At 37.9% G+C, this 24,612-nt stretch overlaps 1 protein-coding gene and 1 pseudogene across 1 annotated transcript in view; one reads left to right on the top strand and one right to left on the bottom strand.

The window, feature by feature from the left end:
• TMC1 (transmembrane channel like 1) overlaps positions 1-24,612 on the top strand; it is a 263,253-nt gene that overhangs the window by 154,652 nt on the left and 83,989 nt on the right. Inside the window, exons 7-10 of the mRNA XM_054501938.2 lie at positions 8,559-8,649; positions 10,901-10,982; positions 20,057-20,163; positions 22,995-23,093. Of these exons, the coding sequence (XP_054357913.1) occupies positions 8,559-8,649; positions 10,901-10,982; positions 20,057-20,163; positions 22,995-23,093 (379 nt within the window). The remainder of the gene's footprint in view (positions 1-8,558; positions 8,650-10,900; positions 10,983-20,056; positions 20,164-22,994; positions 23,094-24,612) is intronic.
• LOC129044403 (ubiquitin-ribosomal protein eS31 fusion protein-like) lies at positions 9,609-10,049 on the bottom strand (annotated as a pseudogene).

Genomic DNA, 24,612 nt, shown 5'->3' on the forward strand with positions numbered 1-24,612 from the left:
TAACTTATCTTGTATATCATTGTTGAAACATTTTTCTCACAGCACTGTATTACACCCATCAATTTCCTGCTCAAAAATACTCTGGATCCTTATTAACAACAGAATGAATTCTGCACTGCTGACCTGACATTAGGGCATGCCAGCTCCTCCTCTAAAGCATTTAAATTGTCCTCTTCATTGTCTATCTGAAGACCCCAGATATGTTTTCATCTCTTCATTTTTGCTTATATCATTCCCCTGCACCAGAATGTCCCTCCGACTCCTTTGACCATGTAACTGAATCCTCCCTTTGTTCAGGGTTCCTTGATACCACTCCATCTCTCATCTCAATCTTGTAGCATTTATGTTTACTTTTACTATTCTTGTTTGTTAGTAATTAGATGGTGCCCTAAATATTTATCTATATCTTTACTTTTTAATGGAATTGTAAATTCCTTACAGAAAAGCATAGGACCATATTCCTTTATCTCTCTTTCTGCATATGGCACAATGCCTTAAAATAAACAATATTTATTTTTATTACTGATAACAAAACTGAATGACAATAATATAATGAGTTTGGAAAATGGAGAAACCAAGCATTTGCATAATTGCCTAGTCTTTGATCATTGATGCACACTACTTTTACATAATTATAATGAGAGTATACAAATTGTTCTGTATTCTGAAATTTTAGTTGACATTGTATCATCAACATTTGCTATGTAAAATAATAAATATCAACTGGGCAAGGTGGCTGACACCTATAATCCCAGCACTTTGGGAGGCCAAGGTGGGCGGATCACTTGAGGTCAGGAGTTCGAAAACAGCCTGGCCAAAAGGGTGAAACCCTGTTTCTACTAAAAATACACAAAAACTAGCTGGGTGTAGTGGCACAAGCCTGTAGTCTCAGCTACTCGGGAGGCTGAGACATGAGAATCGCTTGAACCCAGGAGGCAGAGGTTGCTTTGAGCCAAGATTGCACCACTGCACCCCAGCCTGGGCAGACAGAGTGAGTCTCTGTCTCAAAAAAAAAAAAAAGATAAATATCTTTGGATAATAACTAAAAGCATCATTTACCTGGTGTGCCAGGTACTGCTTTGCTTACACTGTTTCAACTCTTGTATGTATGTCCTTGTTCCAATTCCATGAGGTAACACTGGTGTTATCCTAGGGAAACTGGGAACACTGAGCTCAAAAAGAGTAGAGCTGTGCCACTTACTAGGTGACCTTGGATACTTATTTTACTTAGCGAATCCTCAGTTTCCTTATCTCTGAGTTGGGGATAATAATGGTTCCCACCTTTCAGGATTTTGACGGGTTGAAGTGAGATGATGGACACGAATAGTGCCTGGCAGATGGCTAACACTCAGTGTGTTTTAGCTCTTGCTGCCGTCACTGTTGCTGGTCCCATTTTACAAGTCAGGAAACTGGATCAAAGGCATTTAATAACTCTCCCCAAATCACACACCTGGTGTGTGACAGAGCCAGGATTCAAACCCCTGTCCCAATTATGACACGAGATAGGGATCACAGAATTTAATACGATGTTGTCCAAGTGTAACATTTTACAATTTAGTGCTACAGAGAACATGTGCAGAGTTTTGAGAGAAAACACAGTCGAATATCTTCAGATCATCTTCTGCTTGGAGAGAAAGATAAATTGAGAGAGAGAGAGAGAGAGAGAGAGAGAGATTCCCAGGGGCCCGAGCTCTCTACAGCAGCACAGCATGGCTGGGGCAGGGCTCAGGATAGAATTCCTGACTGCCTCCTCCCAGGCGGTGTCATAACTGGGGCTTCTGAAGCCCAACACCTGGGCCCTCTCCTTGGGTCTCAAATGGAGGGTTGAATCCTCTCCTGCTCACTTACTAACAAGAACAATTCCCACTTTCAATGGGGTAACAGTCTGAGGGGAAATGGGCTAGGGTTTTGCCTGGAAGTATCTAGTTATTTCTCAACTTTGTAGTTTGGAGACTCAGCATAAAAACTGAAGTCAGCCCTATTAGTACTATTGCTACTAATACAGCCATCCACACTTATCAGAGGGAATACCTTCCAAGGCTCCCTGTGGATTCCTAAAACCAAGGATGCTACTGAACCTGATTGCTGTCAATCAGAACATATTCCTGTTTATGTCTTTCACCCACACATTTAATGCCTTTTCTATCTTAACTAAGCACTTATCACACACTGTGGCCATAACTTTTGCAGTTTGAAGTACAACAGAAAAACTAACAAGAATTTCTTTTCCCTTCTTCACAATTTCAGGAAGAGAAGACGTCTTACCATAGATCTTAGCAACCTCAGCATACTTTTTTTTTTTCTGCCCTCATTAGGTTGAGAACTTTCCCTTATTCACTTAAAGGAAGCACTTTGTGGCTTCTCTTTGGCATATCCGAATTGCCAGCATCACTAAACTTATGTTTTGGGGGCATTAAGTAGAATAAGGGTTACTGGAACATAAGCATTGTGATACTGTGACAGTCAGTCTGAGAACCCAGAGGGCTACTAACAGGAGGAGAGTGCAGACTGTGTGGATTTGCTGAACAAAGGGAAGATTCACTTCCCAGGCTGGACAGCACAGGATGGCGTGAGATTTCATCATGATACTCAGGATAGCACGCAATTTAAAACTTATGAATTGTTTATTTCTGGAATTTTCCATTAAATATTTTTGGACTGCAGTTGACTACTTGTAAGAAACTGTGGAAAGCAAAACTGCAGATGAGGGGGAACTACTGTAATAGTTACTGCTTATACTGCTCTTGCTATTTGCCATGGACTAAGCTAAACACATCACATACATTATTTTCTATAATGGATGTGACAATCCTCAGAGTAGCTACTATTATCTCCATTTTATAGATGAAGCAACTGGGCATCTTAACCATTCCAGCTACTGCCATCAGCATTTGCCTTAGGAAAAAAATGTGTTTTGAATAATCACTTCCAGTATTTGGGATGATTTTCAATAATTCTACCAGCATAACTATGAAGTTATATTATCTAGGAGTCCTCTAGTTCTTATTTTTAATCTTTGTACCTTCGAGTAGCTTCTTACCTCTGTAACTCACTCCCACAGTAATATTTCAGGAGAAGCCAGATTCTCTGGACTATTGGTTAAATTCTTTTAAATGGCAGTGTTTGTTATGAAAAGACTTTTCATTCTTCTGGTCCCTTCACTGGAAACAGCTAGAAAGTACAAGTTTTGATTACAGTTGTCTAAATACCAGTTTTGAAATGTCTTTCATTTACTTGAGCAATAAATTGGTTGCTCAATCATACTATCAAATTGAAAACAAGAGGAAAGGAAAGTCAACCTAACCTAACCCAAAAGGGGAACATGTTTCCTGGGATGAGAATGTGTCAAAGGCAGCCTAGCATGACCTAACACTTCTGTGTAATCATGGTTGTATCATGTGTTATAGGTAAATTATCTATTTTGTAAGTTAGTCCAGTGTGTGCTTCTTCAACTAACTGTGAAAGCATTCTTGAAAGACCATGAAACCTTATTATTCTAATTACCAACACAACGGATTGATAAATGAATGATGAGGCCAGGTATTATTGTCATTAAATAGACCTCGCTCAATTATTTATCAATGAGTCTGGGGTTACAGCTCAGAGAGCTGTGCATATTGTAGCACGGTTTGCTTGAGCTCTGAGACCTGAAGACCAGATTACAGTCTTGGCAGGTGGCTTTTGTTGAGTGCAATTCAAGGGGGTGGTACACATTTGTTTCAGTCAGACATTTGGATTGTTTGAGGCCAACAGATATTCAAAGTTTATCCACAAAAGCCTATTTCATTTTAACCATGTAGAAAAATCTCTTTAATTTATTCAGATAAATATAAATGAGTAGGAGAATGGATTAGCTGTAGAAAAACATATATGTAAAGATGTTTTCTTGCATCTTAGTGTTCTAAAGACTCTGTTCTTTATTTTCTTAGATTCTGCTGTCATGGACACTTCAGTGTTCTGTATTGATCAATGTTTATCTTCATATTAGATTTGTTTTTGTATCTTATTTCTAATTGTACAATGAAATATGTTTTCTGGTTAAGAAATATGTTATCAAGGAGGATAGAATTGGGTGATACTAGTTTTTTTCCATCCTGAAATCATGCCAGCTCATTGCAAAGGTCAGCCCTCAAAACAGTATTAAGGCATGCCCTCTCCTTGAGTCTCTGAGACCTTGCAGCCCACTGTCCCTTCTTGAAGGCCCGTCACCTGCAAGAGTACTTTCTTACATCCTATGAGCATCAGATATGGGGGATAAAGAATCTCTTCTTGCTAAACAATTATTCTTGGTCCACCCTCTGCCCCCTGGCTTTATTTTAAACCCATCCCCAACATATCTGATGAGTTGAGTCTAGTAATTCTGTCTTCAGTGGGCTATGGGGAGCAGGGATTAGCTAGAATGGCTATTCAGGGACCTCTTTGGTATAAAACTTGGGGGGGGGTGGGGGCAGGGATCTCTCAGAGAATGAAGTGGGGGATAGAGCATTAGAGAAGAAAAGAAATTCATACCTGAGATTATGTAATAGATAATGGAGTCTGGACTTTGTTTAAAAACCAGAATCTAAGATATGTATATGTTGAGGCTAGGGCGGGGTAGTAATTGAAAGAAATATGAAACTACACCTAGCATCAAGGAAAACTAACAGTAATTGAAGAGACAAAAATAAAATTTGTTTATATTGTTCAAAGGAAAATGATATTTATAACATCTGACAAAAACTTTATTAATGCCATGTAGACAGGGTTCTATATTATTAACTGAGTTTATAATTAATTTTGTAGTGATTTTAATTTGACTGTTACCTTGGCTTCCTTCTCTGTCTCTTAAGTTTTGCTAGTTTAATGTTCACGAGCTCACAAAATTAAAAATCTTGGTAGAAATATGGAGTAGCTATTTCTTTACACCCTGTTTAGAACAAAGTTGTGCTTTCGAATTGACCACTTATCTAGAAAGTGATATAAATCTAATAAGCAAAACTGGATGTCTTTTAAATTATCTGTTAAATACCTAGAGCAGTGGAGATGTCCTGAAAGTGAGCACTTTATTACATTTGAAAAACAAATTTTAATGTTACTACTAAGGAGAATTTACATTTCTCTATTTATATGTATTCATTACTCTAGAGATTAATATGATAACTCCTATGTATACTTAGCTTTATGAATTTCAAAATTCTTGATGCCGAATAACTGAAGTATAGTAAATTCTGCCATAACATGATATACGGGTTCCTAAAAATCCTGACACTATGCAAAATTGGGCAATAAAAACACATTTTACTAAAAAAATGGGGATAGGCACACAATACCTAGAAACATCACTAGTGGCACATTACAAAAAATATGGGAATTTAGTAACAATGACAGCAATATTTTACACATGTTAATTTTTAAGAAATTTACAATAAATATGGCAGTTTACTTTGAAAAAGACTTAACGTTCCCTGTGGAAGTTGGCCTTCAAAAGGGTGCAGCTTGTGAGTTTTTGAGAAGTGTTGGGAGGAGAGTCATTGTTGTCCCAGTTGTAAGCAGGTGGGGCTTTTCTACCTGTGTGGGGAAGTGTGGTAGCTGATGGATATGGTATGTGGATTTTGTGTATTCTTATGCTGCTTAGTTTAGCTGGGTGCAGTTTTCTGCATTTACCTCGTATTTCTTGTGGATAGAATCACATATAAGCAAATCCCAAACTTGTGTTATGATGAAATTGTTCTGTAATATATCAGTCATGTTAGAACAAGGTCATGGTTTCAAAACCAGCATTGCCATAGAATTGACTGTGTAATAATCCCTTCAACACGTTCACATCTATGATCCCACCTTGTTCTTGCCACCATCTTAGCAAGCAGGGGTGCGATTACCTGACCATTTGTTTGTTTTCTGAGAAATCCTGACCTATTAAAAGTCACACAGTTACTGAGGAAACCTGTGTCAGACCTTGCCTAGGTCTGTGTGAGTCTGAGGCAGGTGTGCTTTCCTCTGAAAAATCAGACACTCATGTATGTGGGACAAAGAGCATCAGAAACATGGGCAAAGTCATAGAGACTGATCCCAGAGACTGGATTAGAACCCAGCTTGCTTGATTTTCTGCTTAGAGGCTTCATTTCACCATTTTAGAAAGTGCCTGCTGTCTGCCACCCTCCCTCCTGTCTTATCATCTCTAAAACACATTGTTAATGCTTAGATAGGATGTGTTTTCTTCATTGCATGGACCTAAAAACCCAGCCATGAGAACTTAGTTTTTAATTTTTGCCATTGCCTTATTGGATGTTTTAGAATGTGCAAAAGGTTTTAGAAATTGTTTTTCAACTAATTTTACCTGCGCAGAGTTCGTGTCAAATGTCAGGGTGTTTGACAACAAGGCCAGTCTAGTCTATCAGTTGAGTTTCAGAGATTAATGATAAAGGGTGCAATCCCAAAGTCTGGGAATGACTTTGCTTTCAAGCATTAATTATTGTGGAAAATAAAATTATTAGATACTCCCTTGTCCACATCTACCCCAAACTATGTCAATCGGCTCTATTTCTAGAAGGTTTACATTTATTAAACACTCCCTGTGGTCAATGCGATGGTCAATGTTATGGAAGCTACAACAAGACAAGATATTGTTTCCGCTATCAGGAAACTGATTTGGGAGTTCTGTTTGATGACCGAAGAGAATCTTTACCACTATGCCTATATTTTTATGCCAGAATATGGGTGGGTGCACATGTACAGGTGAGTAATGAGGCCCCACTCCCTAGTATTAGTTAAGTTAGCAGGTGTGTGCTGTTTTTTTTCGTCATTGTGTATTGCAAAATTCTGAGTTTGGCACTGATACTAAGGAACATCTTACAAAAACAATTCCCCACTGACCCTTCTTTTTTTTTCTTTTTGAAACAGAGTCTCATTCTGTTGCCCCAGGCTGGAGTGCAGTGGCACAATCACAGCTCACTGCAACCTCCGCCTCCCAGGTTCAAGTGATCCTCCTGCGTCAGCTTCCCCAGTAGCTGGGACTACAAGGTACACACCACCACGCCTGGTTGATTTTTGTATTTTTAGTAGAGGCAGGGTTTCACCATGTTGGCCAGGGTGGTCTCGAACTCCTGACCTCAAGTGATCCACCCACCTTGGCTTCCCAAAATGCTGGGATTACAGGTATGAGCCACTGTGCCTAGCTAGACCCTTCATTATTAAAAGTTGACTTTGTATGTTAATAGGAGTTTAATTATAGTCATATGTTGAAGGGTCTTGTCTGTAAAACCACATATTCCAGGGGCCACCCAACTGAGGACAGCATTGCACTTGTGGAACCACAATCCAGGCTTGGGTTATCTGTTTCTATCATGACAGAGGCTACTCCATCACTTAAACTATATGTTCTGCAGCCTCTGAGAGGTGAAGACAAGCCTGGATTGCCTCTATTTGTAATTTTCTTTTTTGTAAATTTTTTTTGGTAAATTGTTTTTCAAACAAACCACAAAAATGACTGTCCCAGTCAGTTCAAGCTGATAGAACAAATGACCATAGACCGGGTGGCTTAAACAACAGGCATTTATTTCTCACAGTGCTAGGGGCTGAAAGTCTAAAATCGAACTGCCAGCATGGTCGGGCTCTGGCAAGGGCCTTCTCCCAGGTTGCAGATGGCTAGCTCCTTGTGTCTTCACTTAGTGGAAGCAGGGCTAGCTAGCTCTCTGGCCACTACTTATAAGGGCACTAATTCCATTCATCAGGGTTCTATCCCCATGGTCCAATTACCTCCTAAAGGCCCCACCTCCAAATACCATCACGTTGGAGATTAGATTTCAACATACAGATTTTGATAGGGACAAAAACATTCAGTCTATAACAATGATCAAACAAGGTTACAAAAATTGTAGTGTATGTAGCATGCTTGCATTATGTTTTGATGAATTAATGTTTTTTATTATGCATACCAAAGAAACTAATGCAACTGCTGTAAATGTATAAATATTTGGGAGTAATGTTAAAGTTTACATTTAAAGCCCTTTCTGAATGTGAGGCCGAAAGTATTCCTTTTCTCTCTCTTTCTCTTCTCAATCCCATTTACTTTACAGAATGATTTTTCTGTTTTAAGTCATAATTGCTTTTTTTTTACAGGATTAAGTACCAGGTCATTAAGTGTGTTCTATGTCAGTTTGACCTAACCTCTCTGCCCTTTTCTTTTTTTCTAAAGGAATTCTTTGAAAAGAAGAAAAGGAAGTATTTTAAAATAAACATTTGACTGCCAGAATCTGATGTAAACTTCAGATTCAATTCTACACTTGATAGAAATGAAAAGAACTAGGGTTCTCTATTTTGACATTTATCATCAATTCCCTTTCAATGATTCCAGCTGATTACTAAGTGAGACTAAAATATCTTACTCTTCCTGGTCAGCATTTAAAAATTTAAACAAGGATTGAAAATCTCTAGGTTGTGAAATACAGTCTAGATTCACCTGTGAAGGATCTAGAAGAAATAAGACTGCAGACCTGGTAAAATCAAATGTCCACTACTTCTATATTCTAGTCATTGCAACTCACCTCCTTTTATCCCTTACGTTATTTTTATTTTCTCAGGGAGGCAAAAAAATTTGTGAGTGAAAATGAAGGGGCTCTTGGGAAAGGAAAAGGAAAACGGTGGTTTGCATTTAAGATGATGATGGCCAAGGTAGGTAATTTTATAGTTGTCTGGTTTATGGCATATTGCCTCTAAGAAGAACATTGGTTCTTTTCTAAAGGGGTGAAAAAAATCTTACATTTTGTATATATAAAACACAAATACTCATACAGTATATATACAGTATATCTGTGATATTGAAATTTACAGGGGAGATTTAAAAAATTGTTCTTAGAGGAGTTAAAATGAAAAATAAGTCAAGAAATACAGATTTATGGCAAAAGACTTACTTGTGTGACTTCAGCACTTCCAAATATAAAAGATTGCATCCTTTTTCATTTTCATTCACTGGAAGTGAAGGGGTTCTGGTCAGGTTGCTTTTCTCAAAGTATCTATATAATTTTTTTCTACCAGGAATATCAACTATACATTGGACAGAAAATAAGAAAACAATAAATGATATACTGATACAAATACAGATTTTGGGGAAAGACAGAAAAGCAACTAACATTTATTTAACACTTACTATGTGCCAAGCACTGAATTGAATTCTTTTATAAAGTTATATTTAATTCTTACAGTAAAATAGGAACATAGATATTATTATCTCCTCTTTACAAATGTTATACCAACTGTAAGCTAAATGTATTCCCATAAAGTTTTGTGAATAAAGTTCATATATCCTAACTTTTATATATATATATATATATATATATATATATACACACACATACAATAGATTAATTTTGTCTGTTTCTACAGTTTAAATAAATGGAATCATATAGTATCTATGCATTCGTTTCTGGCTTCTTTGATGCAATGTTATGTTCACAAGATATATCCACGTTGTTGTGGGAGTTATAGTTCATTTTTATTCATGTGTTGTAGTCTATTGTATAAAGATGCTGTGACAATGTATTTACCCATTTTATTGTAGACGGACATTTGGGCTGTTTCTAGTTATGAGTAATCTTTTTTTTTGTTCATTTTTAATATTAACTCATACACAATTACTTGTCTTCTGGTTTGTTGAAACAATAATGCAGACATTTGCTACAACAATGACTGTTAAAACGGCTGGCCACAAAATCTCCAGCAATACATTCATCTGAAGGGCATTCTTGATGAAGGTGACTAATTTTGCCATTTTCATCCACCTTATAGTATTTCAGGACAGCCAGCTTAATCTTCCTTTTCTTATGCTTATTCTTCTTTGGAGTGGTGTAAGACTTCTTCCTTTTCTTAGCACCACCATGAAGTCTCAATACAAGATGAAGAGTAGACTCCTTTTGAATGTTGTATCCAGACAAAGCACATCCATCTTCCAGTTTCTTGCCAACAAAGATCAGTCTTTGCTGATGAGTAGAAATTCCTGTTTTATCCTAGATCTTGGATTTTGCATTTTCTATTGTATCCAAGGGTTCAAACTCCAGAGTGATGGTCTTTCCCATAGGGTTTTTAAAGAAAATCTGTGTTTTGGTGGTGGTTCCACTGCAGAAGGCAGATGGGAAAAAAAGCGTGGGTAATCTTTTGAACTTCAGACTTGTCTCATGCTATTATTTAGACAATAGTGCCTGTCCAGTTCCCACTTCATCCCAGTATTTGCATACATGCAAAATTCTCTGCCACATTCTCATTCTTCCTGGTAGTTCTCTTGACCATGGATGACCCAACATTGGAGTTAAATAGAAAGAAGGCTTTTTGCAAACTGATTTTATGACTTGTTTTCTTCTCTTTCAATTAAGCTGACTAATCTGCCTCTACCAGATTGAAGTGTCTCATGTCATAGAACTTACCATCTTGTACTAAACTCACCTATTTGTACACAGACTACCCTAGTAGATCAGAAGGCTTTCAAGACAGGACCTGGAAATAAAAGACAGAAAATAAAATTTATTTTATTTATTATTTTTATTATTTATTTTATTTAATTATTCATATTGAGTCTTCCATACAATGAAAACTAATTAAACACATACCCTGTTCCAATCACCCTATTATGTGCTAATCCCCTGCTTTCTTATTGTCTTATATAATAAATAGCTGTTTCTGAGAGGCCAGCATATTTTCCATAAAACAGGGGGTTGATAAACATTTTTTTGTTGAATTAAATTGGTCTGGGGTTAGTGCAGAACTGGGAAACAAGTGAAACCTACTGGTTTCCCCCTTTGACTAGAAAGTAGTATTTGCTGCCAGACAGACATTTCCAAGCTTATTGCATTGTAATGTTTTGAGGTGGGGGATAAACATCTTGACAAATCAAGAGGTTGGACTTTACTGTTGTACTTGACTTTCTTTTCAGAAATGGGCAAAATTCCTCCGTGATTTTGAGAACTTCAAAGCTGCGTGTGTCCCATGGGAAAATAAAATCAAGGCTATTGAAAGTAAGTGCTCATCAGATCTCAGGTGGAGAAGGTTGTCTTAGAGAAATATCTCATAAGCTTATCAGATGCCTTTGTCAGTTTCTGGACTTTTGGGAAGACTGGAAACAAACAAACAAACGAAAAAACAAATAAACAAAAACGTTGTTTATGCCTGCTTTCGTCACTGTGAAGATTTACTAGCACTTACCAAGGACAATACTGGGGACCCCATTGTCATGTTCTACCTTAGTCCAAAACACTACCGTTCTAACCTGGTTTTCTCTCCTATACAGGGAAGTCACTATTGTGCACAATGACATTGAATCATCTTACTTGGAAGGCAGAAATTTTATTTTGGTGATGAACATGACATTAAGAATATATACTCTCTTGAATGTTAGACAGTAATCAAAATGAACAATGTTTTAAAAAGTGAAGAAGTCTTAGTCTGGGCGCAGTGGCTAACGCCTGTAATCCCAGCACTTTGGGAGGCTGAGGTGCGCGGATCACTTGAGGTCAGGAGTTCGAGACCAGCCTGGCCAGCGTGGTGAATCCCCGTCTCTACTAAAGTACAAAAAATTAGCCAGGCCTGGTGCAAAAGCCTGTAGTCCCAGCTACTCAGGAGACTGAGGCAAGAGAATCACTTGAACCCAAGAGGCGGAGGTTGCAGTGAGCCGAGATCACACTACTGCACTCCAACCTGGGCGACACAGCGAGACTCTGTTTCAAAAAGAAAAAAAGAAAGAAAGAAAGAAAAAAAGCGAAGTCTTAAACCCTCATTTTCAAATCTCTGAAGTAGAATAAGCAGTAGTCATCCAGGAGCTTGCTATCTGAATATTCACATTGTGCCTTTATTTTGTAGAATATTCATAGGAAGGAAGGAAGGAAGGAGAATATAGCCAATCAAAAACCTATTTAGTTCAGTGCTTTAGGCTTAGAATAAGGCAAATAAAAATTTTAAAATATTGTAAATAAAAATAGTAAATTGTTCTTTAAAATAATAATCTAAAAAAAGGGATAACATTTGAAACAATTTTGAGCACAATCTTGCCATATTCTGGTTTCTAACGGTTTCAACTAGGATCTGATTTTCATCCATTCCTCCCTAGATTGGAGGCAGGTTTTCCTGCTGGTTAAGTGTGGCGTTGTATAATTAAAATGGAGGCTCCATAGGGAGATAACACAGCTGATGGATAGCTTGCTGACATGATCGGGCATGTTTTAGGAGTGGCTAACCCTCAGTTCCCTGTCTGTCAATATCAGATGGCAATTATTAAGTGGCAATGAATTAAAATACATCAGCTCATTAATTGTACCCCCTTCCACACATTCCCAGTGCCATTTCTTTCTTGCTTTAATTTCCTCCTTAACACTTACTGCTATCTAAAATACTGTATCTTTAATTTAATTTTTTGATGTAATCTTAATTCATTTTATGTTCGTTTCTCCCAATAGATGGGAAATTTAGTTTTGTTCACTCCTGCATTCCACTTGGCACTTAATAAATATGTATTGAATAAAATTACAGACAAACTCTCTGAATGTCTACCAATCTAGGAAAAAAAGAAAGGAATTTAGATACATCAAAAAAGAGAAGACATCATGGATTTCTTAAGTTTCAACTGTACAGCTCAAATGTGGTAGGTTGAGAGACACTGAAAAACAAAAGGCCATTTGGAGCATTACGGTCCTGATACAATATATATAGTAAGAACTCTGAATTTGGTCTTTGCTTTGCTGCAGATTAGCTGTTTGACTTCGAGCCAGTCATTTAACCCCTCTGGACCTCAGTCTACTAATTTATAAAATTATAGGGCTGAGTCTTGATCAGTTGTTAGATAAATCCCAAGAAATTTGTAATTAACGATGGGTAAATATACACATTTGAAAATTATTTTTAAAGCACACTAGAGCAAGTTCCAGCCTATCCTAATGGTAATATCATGCTCATTTGTGTTCCAATAGGCTATAGCCAGTGAAACAAAAACAGACAGAATTATTTTTATTGCCAGAAATTGCATGCAGCAAGAGTTACACATATGACCACCATCCATCATGAGTGTCACAGTAGAAAAGACAGATTGAGAGCTATCCAATAATAACCTTCAGTTATCTCCTCTCTTCTTCTAGTAAATTTGGAAAGCCACACTGGAAAATTGAGGCAAACGTAGATTATTTCTCTTTCCATATATAATTTATGATTTGATTAGTTTGTCATGACTTCTTCACTGTTAATGGTGCTTTGTCTCAACTGTGAAGAATTGAGCTTTATTTTTTATTCTATCAATATTCACCACACCACCATTTATTGAGTACCACCATGAGTCGGATGCTCTACAAACATTATTTCATTTAATCTTCAGTGTTCCTGCAATGTGCACATTAACCTTCCTATTTTACAGTTGTGGTTAAATAACTGTCCCAGAATTAGTAGCAGAGCTGAAATATAAGGCAAAATCTGTCCGGGTTCAAAACGTATGCTTTTCCATGTGTTAGGCTGCTTTCTTCTTTAGGGAAGGTTTTATATACTTTTTCTTTTTAAATATGTTTTTCACCAGTTCCTAAAAAGTATTCTACCAGGCCAACGGCAGGATGAGTAGTTATAGATTTTCTTGATCGTTATCAAGGAATTATTTTTCATTTTCTCATGTATTTACTTTTTAGTGAGTGACTTATTTAATTATATGTTTTATATTCTATAAGATGCTTAATGTACTGATTTTAATGATAACCATGAGATTTTGGGCTACAGTATTAGTTGAAAAAATATGAAACCTATGTGAGAATATATTATTAGAGCATTGGATTGGACTATCTTATAAAAAGTACCCTACTAAATATAGATAAAGCATGTATATGTGATTGCCTTTGAAACTGAACTTAATGCAAAATGGGAAGAAATAGGACATGCAATGGATTTTCTAAGAGTTGAGGACTTTTTGACCCCTACCACCTCTATAGTTTGGACAATCTGTTGAAATCTCTGGTTCTCTGTTTCCATGTTTGGGGCTACTACAATATCTACAACATCTTGGGTTTAACTAGTCACTATACAAGGTCATTTCCAGCTGAACATTCTATGATGTATAAGTTACAGTCAGTTTTACATGTATATGTAGGCATGTGAAATTCATTAATCATACTTTTGATTGATAAATCCTCAAAAATTTGAATGCAAAACAGATTTATACTAAGAGGGGACTATATAATTGCCTTCTCAAATTCTTTTCGAAATAAAGTTGGTTAAGTGTGTACCCTACTTATAGAATATATATTTAATTGTAAAACTGATATAAATGCTTTTCTCTTAAATAAATGGCCATTTACAGAATCATCTAATATATATCTTGTTTAATCCTCAGAATAAGCCTGACGTTATTGATTAACTGAGCAAATACTGGATGCCTAACATGTCTCCTTAGGTATGTTTCTAGGCACTATTGCTACTGCCAAAGACAGCAGAGACTCTACCCTCATTGATCTTACATCCAAATGTGTTAATATGTGTATGCTTGGATGGGGAAGACAGAATATAATATAAGCAAATAAATAATGACGGTAATTGTGGATTGTAGTAAGTGGCATGGTCAAAAGAGGAGCTGTTGCCTTCCATTCTCAACAGCCTTTCTAATCCACTTTGCCCCACTCTCTGCTCAATATCTAGATAATACTGAACAAGTATTTTTAAAATGTGGCTTTAAAGGAGTCCAAAATTAACAGCCTTCACTGAGTTTTCCCAAAGCTCTGTCCAATAATTTGCAGAATCAAGAGTGGAACCCAAATTAGAGTCTAAAATTCATACTGTTTCCATCTTGATTCCAGTAAGACCTAGATCTCTTTATTAGTGTGAAGTAGATTCTCACCTGATGACTCCCAACTCTGTTTCACTTAAAAAATAGATTTGATAATTCCTGCCACAGAGGATACTGTGACGTTATGCATCACATGGGAATACTGTGGGGTTTTACTGTCACGTCAGCCTTAAGGGGATCATGCCTAAAACTCGATGGTTGCTCCTGTGGACACATCTTATTCATCTCATTGAACTGCGTATTTTTCTGAAGCAACTGCATGTTTGTACCCCCAGGAAATATAATCTATACCCATTGTGATGCCAACATTATTATTAAGACCATAAATTAAATAATTGAATGTATTTCTAGCTGGTGATTACAAATTTTTCTCAGGATCAAAATCTACTTTTTCCTAATAGTAGATTACATCATCAAAATTATAGTTTCAGAAACCTATTTTTTTTCAGACAGGAAATAGCTTTGGATAGGCAACCCAAAGCACAGAGCTTAAACTTTATGTTTCCTTGCTGCCCTAAGGACTCTAGAAAATACAAATCAAATTTGTCACTTTTAATTCCCTACCCCAAATAGTTCGAAAAAATTGTGCTTCATATTCTAGCCTAACATGATGGTATTTATATTGTAGTCACACAGCAGGTCATTGAATTGGTCTTTTCCCATTTGGAAATACTCATATTTATCTGCTTGTCTTATTACCCATCTATTCAAGAGGAAATGATGTGTTATGACAGACTACAAATTACTTTGCCTTAATAATAAACAACCAGAAAGAGAGTTGAAATTTTAACTTTAATTTGAAAGAAACAAGAATATTCAGAACCAAGAATATGCTTAAGCATAAAACCTCAGTTTAATACGTATCAGAGACTCTGTTTTTGTTGTTGTTGTTGTTTGTTTGTTTGTTTGTTGAGACAGAGTCTTGCTCTGTTGCCCAGGCTGGAGTGCAGTGGCGCGATCTCGGCTCACTGCAACCCTCTGCCTCCTGGGTTCAAGTGATTCTCCTGACTCAGCCTCCTGAGTAGGTGGGATTACAGGCTCCCGCCACCATGCCCAGCTAATTTTTGTATTTTTAGTAGAGACGGGGTTTCACCATGTTGGCCAGGCAGGTCTTGAACTCCTGACCTTGTGATACGCCTGGCTCAGCCTCCCAAAGAGCTGGGATTACAGGAGCGAGCCACCAAGCCTGGATGAGACTCTGTTTTTATACATTAATAATTTACTATAGAAGCAGCATTTATCAGTCTGATTAAAGAAAAAAGAATTGGTCATTATCAGCATCAAATTTGTGAATTTGACTGGCTTTAGCTGATTGATGGATATTATCTATACCTATTGTTTCAGAAACACATATTCATTGCATGTTTATTGTATATATGATAGTTTTAAGAAAACTAATTCAACTATGTTTTACTTAAGGGGCCATATAGCAGTGTGGTTAAGAGAGATCTAGATTTGGAGTCAAACACCTGTCGCTCAAGACTGCCTGGTTTAGAAGTCTGGCTTCCTCGTTTACTAGCTATGCAGCCTATAGATCTAAGTCTCTGTAAAATGGGAAAACAATAGTTCCCATTTCATAGGGATTTGATGATCATTAAATGAGTTAATATATACAGATCAAATTGGTGTTTGAAACAAAGATTCACTAAATGTTACCTATTATTAATCAACTTTTGATTCAGTCAACGACTGTGTTTCAGTTTTTGTTTCCTGATTCATAGTGGGACTAATAATACCTAACCTCATTAAGTTCTAGTGGCAGCATAATGAGTTGATGCTGGTAAAGTTCTTGGAACACATAACTGACCATCAAGATATGCTAGCTATTATTATTATTATTACTCATTTGGCTTCCTGACACTGAGAGACTAAGTATGTTAAAATTGCTATTCTTTTCATTTATGCTCTTTTAGTCACACTAATAAGGCATTTCTTTTTAGTGAACATCAGTTTTAGTCAACAACATCCGGTAGGATAGATAAAAGGATAAAGGGGGAAAGGGATAAAAGAGATAAAGGGGATAAAAGGGATATAGAGAGAAGATTTCTTCTTTTTTATTTTTGTGTTGAGACAGGAAAAACTGGAGTTTTTATAACAACCTGTTGTTTCATTTTCACTAGATAAAAGGGATAAAGAGGGAAGATTTCTTCTTTTTTATTTTTGTGTTGAGACAGGAAAAACTGGAGTTTTTATAACAACCTGTTGTTTCATTTTCTCTACTTTAAGATCTTCGTTTGTTTTGTTACTGTGTTTTCTCCTCTGCCATTGATAGATCTAGTGTGGACGAAACTTTGTCTTCTGGATTTCTTAGTCTCTTCCACCTGTGTCTGGGTCTTTCCTATAATCATTCTAGTTTTAATGAAATCTGCTGGCCTGCAATTCATTTTCTTTACACTTAGGATTCTGTAAAGACTCAACCTCCAAATAAAATAGTTGTGAAGCCACTCTCAAATTTGAGAACTGGAGTTTGGAAGTTTTGGACTCTAAAGTGTATTTCATTATGATGCTTATGCATGTTGGAGGAGGGGATACTTTCTGAAACATCTTAATTCACTTCTCTCTTTTGCGTTTAAGTATATTTGTACCCTACACACAAGAAACTCATTTGTCAGGGATTGTGTGTAGGTGCTGAGAGGATGGGCCGTGGCAATAATTAGAAAAGCAAAAGCATAAAAAGTGAGGAAGGAAAAAAGGAATGGTGGATTAGTATCCTATGTGCGGGACTTCATACTGGAAGATCTTACATGTGATTCCAGGGAAAAACTTACCTTGATACCTAGCGACCAAGGCTTTCCTCCAGTAAATGAGTAACTGTAATGAGTAACAAACTGTAAGTCCACTGCCTTCAATAAAACATGATGCGTGAACCTGGCTAAGCAGCCCTCAGGTAGTCATTACCAGAGAATGTAGATAACGGCCATGAAATGATATGAAGTCACTGGGAGCCAAGTGGGTGATCAGATGTCCTAGGAGAAGCAGACCAGTGTACCTGGTGACAGTGCTGGGCTGGGCTGGGGTAGGGTGGGGTGGGGTTGTGTATCAAAACCACACACCCTTAGAAACCTTATAGAACTCTGCACCCCTTGGCAATGTGAAATCAATCCAAATTCTCTTGTGAGCATAAAGAAAAATATTCAGACTTCAAAATCATTGATTTCCTCCAAAATATCTATTTAAAGATTGACTTCTTAAGTTTCTAAAAAAAACCTGCCACTGTTTTATGGGAATAAGAAAGATGGTAGGTGAAGAATAGACAAAGGGGCCAGGCGCAGTGGCTCACTCCTGTAATCCCAGCACTTTGGGAGGCTGAGGCAGGTGGATCACGAGGTCAGGAGTCGAAGACCAGCCTGGCCAACATGGTGAAACCCTGTCTTTACTAAAATTACAAATATTAGCTAGGTGTGGTGGTGGGTGCCTGTAATCCCAGCTACTCAGGAGGCTGAGGCAGGAGAATTGCTCGAAACTGTAAAGCAGAGGTTACAGTGAGCCAAGATTGCGCCACTGCACTCCAGCCTGGGCGACAAGGGCAAAACTCCATCTCAAAACAAAACAAAAAAAGAATAGACAAAGGTCCAGAAATAGAGGTGTTACTGTCCTGTGAGGCCAGCCTCATCTAAGTAAGTAGAGGCTGGAATTTGCTACCTATGAGCCTTCCTTTTCCATTGATAATGCTTCCCCACTGATAAAGTTTCAAAGCCAGAAGGCTCCAGAAAATCATTGGTCAATAGAGATGTTTAGCTGAATGTCAGCTGAATGGGACAGAACACATGGGCTGATGCAGCCAGGGACTGAAGGTGTTTGTTGTTTTTTCTTGGGCAACTGACAATGGTAATTTGGAAGATTGGGAAAGCTGGCAACTTGGTGCTGAATCTTAAATGACCATCAAAGAAACTTTTGCTTTTGTAAATCTATGAAATCTGAATCTAAGACTTAAACTCTTCATTTTTCTTCTTCCACTCTCTACTTTAAGAGGGTGCTCTTTTTTTTTCTCTCTCTCAACAAGAATTAACCAATCACTTTACTTTTCACTTCTGGGGGCAAGGGTGAGTTGACTGAACATTTTTGCCTATTGCCTATTCATTCCCCAAAGCTGAAGTGGTTTTTTAAAAGTCATGCTCATCACCCCTTCCTCTGGCCCTAATGCTTATTAACACCTGTCAATGACTTCGCCTTACATTTTAAATAAAATGCTCACTCTTTACCATGGGTTGAGAGGCCCCACACACTGTGTTTTGGCCTCTCCATCCTTATCTGTCACCACTTTCCCTCATTCATGTATTCCAACTGCACAGGCCTGAGTTGTATTCCTCAATGGTCCCAAACCCTTGCCCCTTAGGATCTTTGTTCTGGCTTTTTCCTCTGCTTGAGCTGCTCTTCCCCAGCTCAGCATGTTGCTCTCTTTTCCTCAAACTTCAGATCTCTGCTTAGATGACATCTCTGATATTCTTTCCTTGACAAAACTTTCTAAAGCAACCCCTCTCAATACTTTCCCTTCCCTCATGTAGGACCTGCTATTATCTCTATCTCTATCTCCTGTCATCTATATCTATAGCTAACGTCTATGTCTGTATCTCCATCTCTGTATCTTTCTATGTATCTTACATATTTGCTGTATCCATACCTCACTAAAATGTAAGTTCTATTATAGCAGCCCCCCATCTATGACATTGTGCTTCACATCTAAGATAATTTCTGGCATAAGATGTATGGAGTGAATGAATGAATTTCAGCTTTTATACCATCCCTGTAAAATTCCAGTAATGGGGGAAACAGCACAGAACTGCTGGTAAGATTACTATCGTAAAGGATGTGGTAAACTCTTCTTGAGAAGAACATTGTTTGCCTGAGAAAAGTGGGGGAAATAGCAGTAATTTTAATTATAGTGATAGCTAATTACTAGCTAGGCACTGTAGTTACCTTTACATATATTTACTTAGTTATCAGTATTAACTCAAGGAATAAAATGCACTCTGCAGATGGCAATCATGGCTGCTCAGCAAAAGGCAGCTTTCACTTGGATGGACTCTGATGGGGTAGGTCACATGCAGTCTGCATATCTGCATTCTACGTACCTTCTACATTCCACATGACAGAGAATGCTTCCATCATGATTAACATTTTGTCTTCCTGAATAGAGAGAAAAGAATGCTATAGCCTATAAATATAAAAAGGACCAATGCCTCACAATTAATGGATTCATTTTGAAGGCAACCAAGACAAAGCTCTTTTTGTTTGTTTGTTTGCTTTGATCTCTCTTCAAACTTTTTATTTTCTTTGTAATAGGTCAGTTTGGCTCCTCAGTGGCCTCATACTTCCTCTTCTTGAGATGGATGTATGGAGTCAATATGGTTCTCTTTATCCTGACATTTAGTCTCATCATGTTGCCAGAGGTGAGATCTGACTTCCAGTTTACAAAACATGCTGAAAAATGTTTCTCCTAGAAAAGTATTTATCTCTTCTTTAAAGTAGAATAATTAACTGGCTATTTTCACATCTTAGAGTCATAGGATGTGTAATGAGATTACCTTCAAAACGGTGCCCATGGGCCAAAGGTCCCAATCCTTGCACTAAAGGGTGTGTAAGCCTCTTGAAATTATATAACCTATGTATAATTTCACATGTATGTTTAAATGTGTATTTTTATGTGGAAAGTTTCATGGCTTCTTTCAGTTTCCCAAGGGGGTCTCTGTTCCTAAATGTTAAAAACTGTTGTTCAAGAGGAAGACTTTGACACCTTGTGAGTTGTATTTCTTTATTTTGCCAAGTTAGCTTTGAAAGAAATGCTTCCTTAATGCAACTCAAAGCCTCCAGATTTTCTATACTGAAGAAACACAAAATGAACATATTCCCCCAAGATACAAAGTAAGATAATGCCCACAACACACACACACACACACACACACACACACACACACACACACAAATAGTGGGATGGGATGAGAGTGGGATGGGATGATGAGGTCCAAAGTCAGAAACTGAAACAGATAGAGGGTCCAAATCAAAGAAGACAAAGCCCTGAGCTGATGTGGGGAAAGGGTCAGCCGAGGCCAAAAAGCTAGACTGAGGTCAGAGCCTTCACCCATATGAAGTTAAATGATTCTGACACCTTTGAATGCTTACCTTACAGAAGTTGGACTAGGTTTTATTTAACCTACAAAGGACCTTTTAGGACCAGTATTTCAAAGCAAATTTGGTCCATACAGCATTGACAACGGCCAAAATTTGGTGGTTTTGGGTGACTTTTTATCCCGATAGCTTCAAATCAGTGCCAGTTTCTATACTAAGCCTCCTATTAACATAATAATAATCATGCTTTACATTCATAAAGAGATTTGAGCTTTTAATACTACAAAGTACTTTCACTTCTTTTACTTACTGTGCCTCACAACAAATTTATGATGTAGAAGACGTTTTCTTCATCCATTTAAAACATGTAAACAGAGTCACATAATACTGATGTGACTTAGCTAACATCTTGGAATAAATTTTTTTATTAAGCTGATCTAGGACTAGAACCCATGATTCGATCCCTTTCTCCAAGATTTTGCACTTTAATCCACTAGTTTTATAATCCTTGAGATAATTCCAGGGCTTCTAAAGTTGTCTGGCTCATAGAAGACAGTGACCAAAGATCAGAGGTCCTGTGTAGTTTATTTTCCAAGTGCACACTTTCAGGTAATGAAGCTGAATGTGTGTATTTTATCTATTTCAAATTAACCCCAGCTTTTTTTTTTTTTTTTTTTTTGCTTACCTTTCTAAGGAAATCTGAAACTCCTCCATTCCATCACTGGCTACTATGACGTTACTTAGTGTCAGATGCAGGTATAAATGGAGTTTTATCAGCAGCATATATTCTTTCCCTCACACCATGCTGCCTCCATGTGGAGAAAATGAAAGGCTGTTGCTGATTTATTTGAATAATACCAAATTATAGAATGTGTGCTATGTAGTGGATGGAGTGCCTATGTATTAGGTTGGATGTATTCCGAGAGCTAGGAAGCATGCTGGCTTTGGATACCCTTTTATAGGTTGTATTAGGTGCTGAGGGGGGTCCTGTTTTCTGGGCAATGATTACCAACTCCAGCAAAAGAACAAGAGAATGGACACTCTGCATGCTGACATTGCAGAACCACCAGAGGCCAGGGCAGTCATCTCCTGGCTGCAACGCTGTATTTTTCAGCTGCCTCTACCCGACAGGCTCACTCAGTATTCCTCCAAGGCACATGCCCTTTTGCCCCAAGGTCCCATGTCCCTGGGCAAGCCTAAGACCTTGATCTCCTTTGTCCTCTGTGCCCCCGAACTTTGGGGCGAGACAGTATGTGTGGAACCCACCTTCTATTCTGTTCAGACCAGGAAGCCAGATGGGCCAAAGGCCTACTTTGGGAGGTTGTGCAGCTTGTGCACTGGGAGTGAGCAGAGATTGATGTCCAGTCCTTGCTCAGTCAAGCTCTGCACCCGGGCTTCAAGCCACATTCATCTTCTGTTCCCAGCTTTAGGAGGGAAGTTTCCATCTCACAGAAGAAGCAACATCTGCTTGGTAAGCTATGGGGGCTAGAAAGGTGCTCTTTCCAGTTCTCACCAAGGCACCTTCCTATGACCCTATTCTTGCCCTCTCACTGGCCCCCTCTTCCCAGTACTATTCTCCCTACTGTGCTTCTCTTCCAATCTGGTAGCAGGAATTTGAGGCAGCAGCCCTGAATTAGTGATGAAGCAGACACCATAATCAGGGTGCAAGTGTTCTCAAGTTGCAGACACCCACAAATTACATGATTGTATTTCCTTGAGTTCTCTCTCTTGACATGAAGGACAGAATCTCTCTCCACCCTCACTCCTAAGGGGTATTCTCATATGAAAATGTGGGTAAGATTGTTTTGTTGAGTCCTATGTGACTCAAAAGGCTACCTCTCTCCTTTCCAGACTTCTAAATCAGAACAGTTTGGTGGTGGTGGTGGCAATGGGGTCCTCAGAAAGCCCTCTGGGGAATGTGGTTGACCTGACTGCTGGTGGTCCCCTGAACTCGGAATGCAGGGTCCTTTGCACTCCCTTTGTTCTTACCTCTGGATTTAGTAGTCGATTCCCAGAAAATGGGACCCCACATGGAGACCCAAAGAGTCCCCATGAAAATGTTTCAGAAGGGCTTTTAAACAAAACCATTTGTGATCACATGTGTGGCTCAGACTTTGTTTCTAATTGTTCACTGCTTTCTTTCTTCTCCATACAGTACCTCTGGGGTTTGCCATATGGCAGTTTACCTAGGAAAACAGTTCCCAGGTCCGAAGAGGCATCGGCAGCAAACTTTGGTGTGTTGTACGACTTCAGTGTAAGTGTCTCCACATAACTGTATTGGTGGGAGGATGGATTTTTATTTAGTTTACTTTATTCTGAAACCCCTCAGCCTCCTCTCCTGGGTCAGGCTGAATGTCTTAAGAAAGATGTCCCTGCTCCCTTTAAGAAAGAAAGGAAAGAAAGAAAGAAAGAAAGAAAGAAAGAAGAAAGAAAGAAAGATACATGTCCCTTTACATAAATATGACTATGATTTAGGACAATGGTAATATGATCACATGGGAATATAGACTACTGGATAAAGGTGAGCTCAGAGTTCAAAGACTTGAAGCAAATATTCTTATCACTGAGTTTGGAAAAGAATAAAGGAAGAGTCTGCAAATGTGCTTTTTGGAAAATCTTGTTGGATTCCTAGGGAATTAAAACTTTTACACTTCCTATCAACCTCTTTACTTCCTAAACAAGCCTCCTATTTAGTATTACTCAATAGTTAGTACTAAATAAAGCTCAATATTGAAAACTAAGAAATACTAAATTCTAACTTCTAAATAATACTAAAATTAATATTACTCCATTGTAGTATTCAAATGAGCATTACTCCTTGAGCTCCCTTAGGTAGAGATTATTACTATGGAAAGGAGTTATTTCTGTCCATTGAAAAACCATTTTGGACTATATGATTCAAGTCTTCGACAACAATGTAATTCCACATATTCTTTTTTTAAGTAGTGACTAGATTAGAAATGTTTGGAAGCATATGGGTGGGAAAGTAGCCAGGTAGAAATTGAGGAATTGATAATTCAAGTAATTTTTGGAGGCTAGACAATGAGAATAAAATTTTATACAGATTGCAGAATGAAGGAGGGAAAAGCAGACTGCCTGTTTATAGTGTTAATACGTATATCTCACAAACATTTTTATTTCTACTTTTAACCTCCTTATATTGTAAGTTTCCTAAAGAAGAGATCAGGTCTGCTACATCTTTTCAGCCCGTAACCTAGTCCTCATCCAGTACAGGCTAAATGAATCTCGTTGACTGAAAATCCTGAGTGAGGGGGATGATTCGTAGAGCCTTGAAGTAAGAACCACAGGACCAGTTTATGTGAGGAGTACCAGAACATGCAAACCTTAAGAAAAGTTTCCCATCTCCGAATGAACAAAGCAAGCTATTGAATTAGCATGAGGCACAATGATAGCAACAAATACGTGGCATTTGTAATCTTCAATCGCCCCTGTCAGTTGGACTTTCCATTTCAATTCAGCATTTTTTAAACTGAATTATAAACTTGCATAGGTTTTATAAAGATGAATGTGACATGATTCTTGACCTCAGGGTACTCGTGGTATTAGAAGGAAGACACATAAGCAACCAGTATATAAGCTGCTGTGTGCAAAGTTAGCAAAATTTAAAAAAAGGAAAAAAGATTCTGGGGAACTGAGCAAGTGGTTCTTATTTCTTCTTAGGTGGGTCTGGATTTTACAGAAGAGATGGCCTCTGAGTAGATTTTACCTCTCTTTTCTATCACTTCTAGATTTTATTTCTCCTTTCTATCACT

Source organism: Pongo pygmaeus, chromosome 13 (genome assembly GCF_028885625.2).
Source record: "Pongo pygmaeus isolate AG05252 chromosome 13, NHGRI_mPonPyg2-v2.0_pri, whole genome shotgun sequence".
In the NCBI taxonomy this organism is placed as follows: Eukaryota; Metazoa; Chordata; class Mammalia; order Primates; family Hominidae; genus Pongo; species Pongo pygmaeus.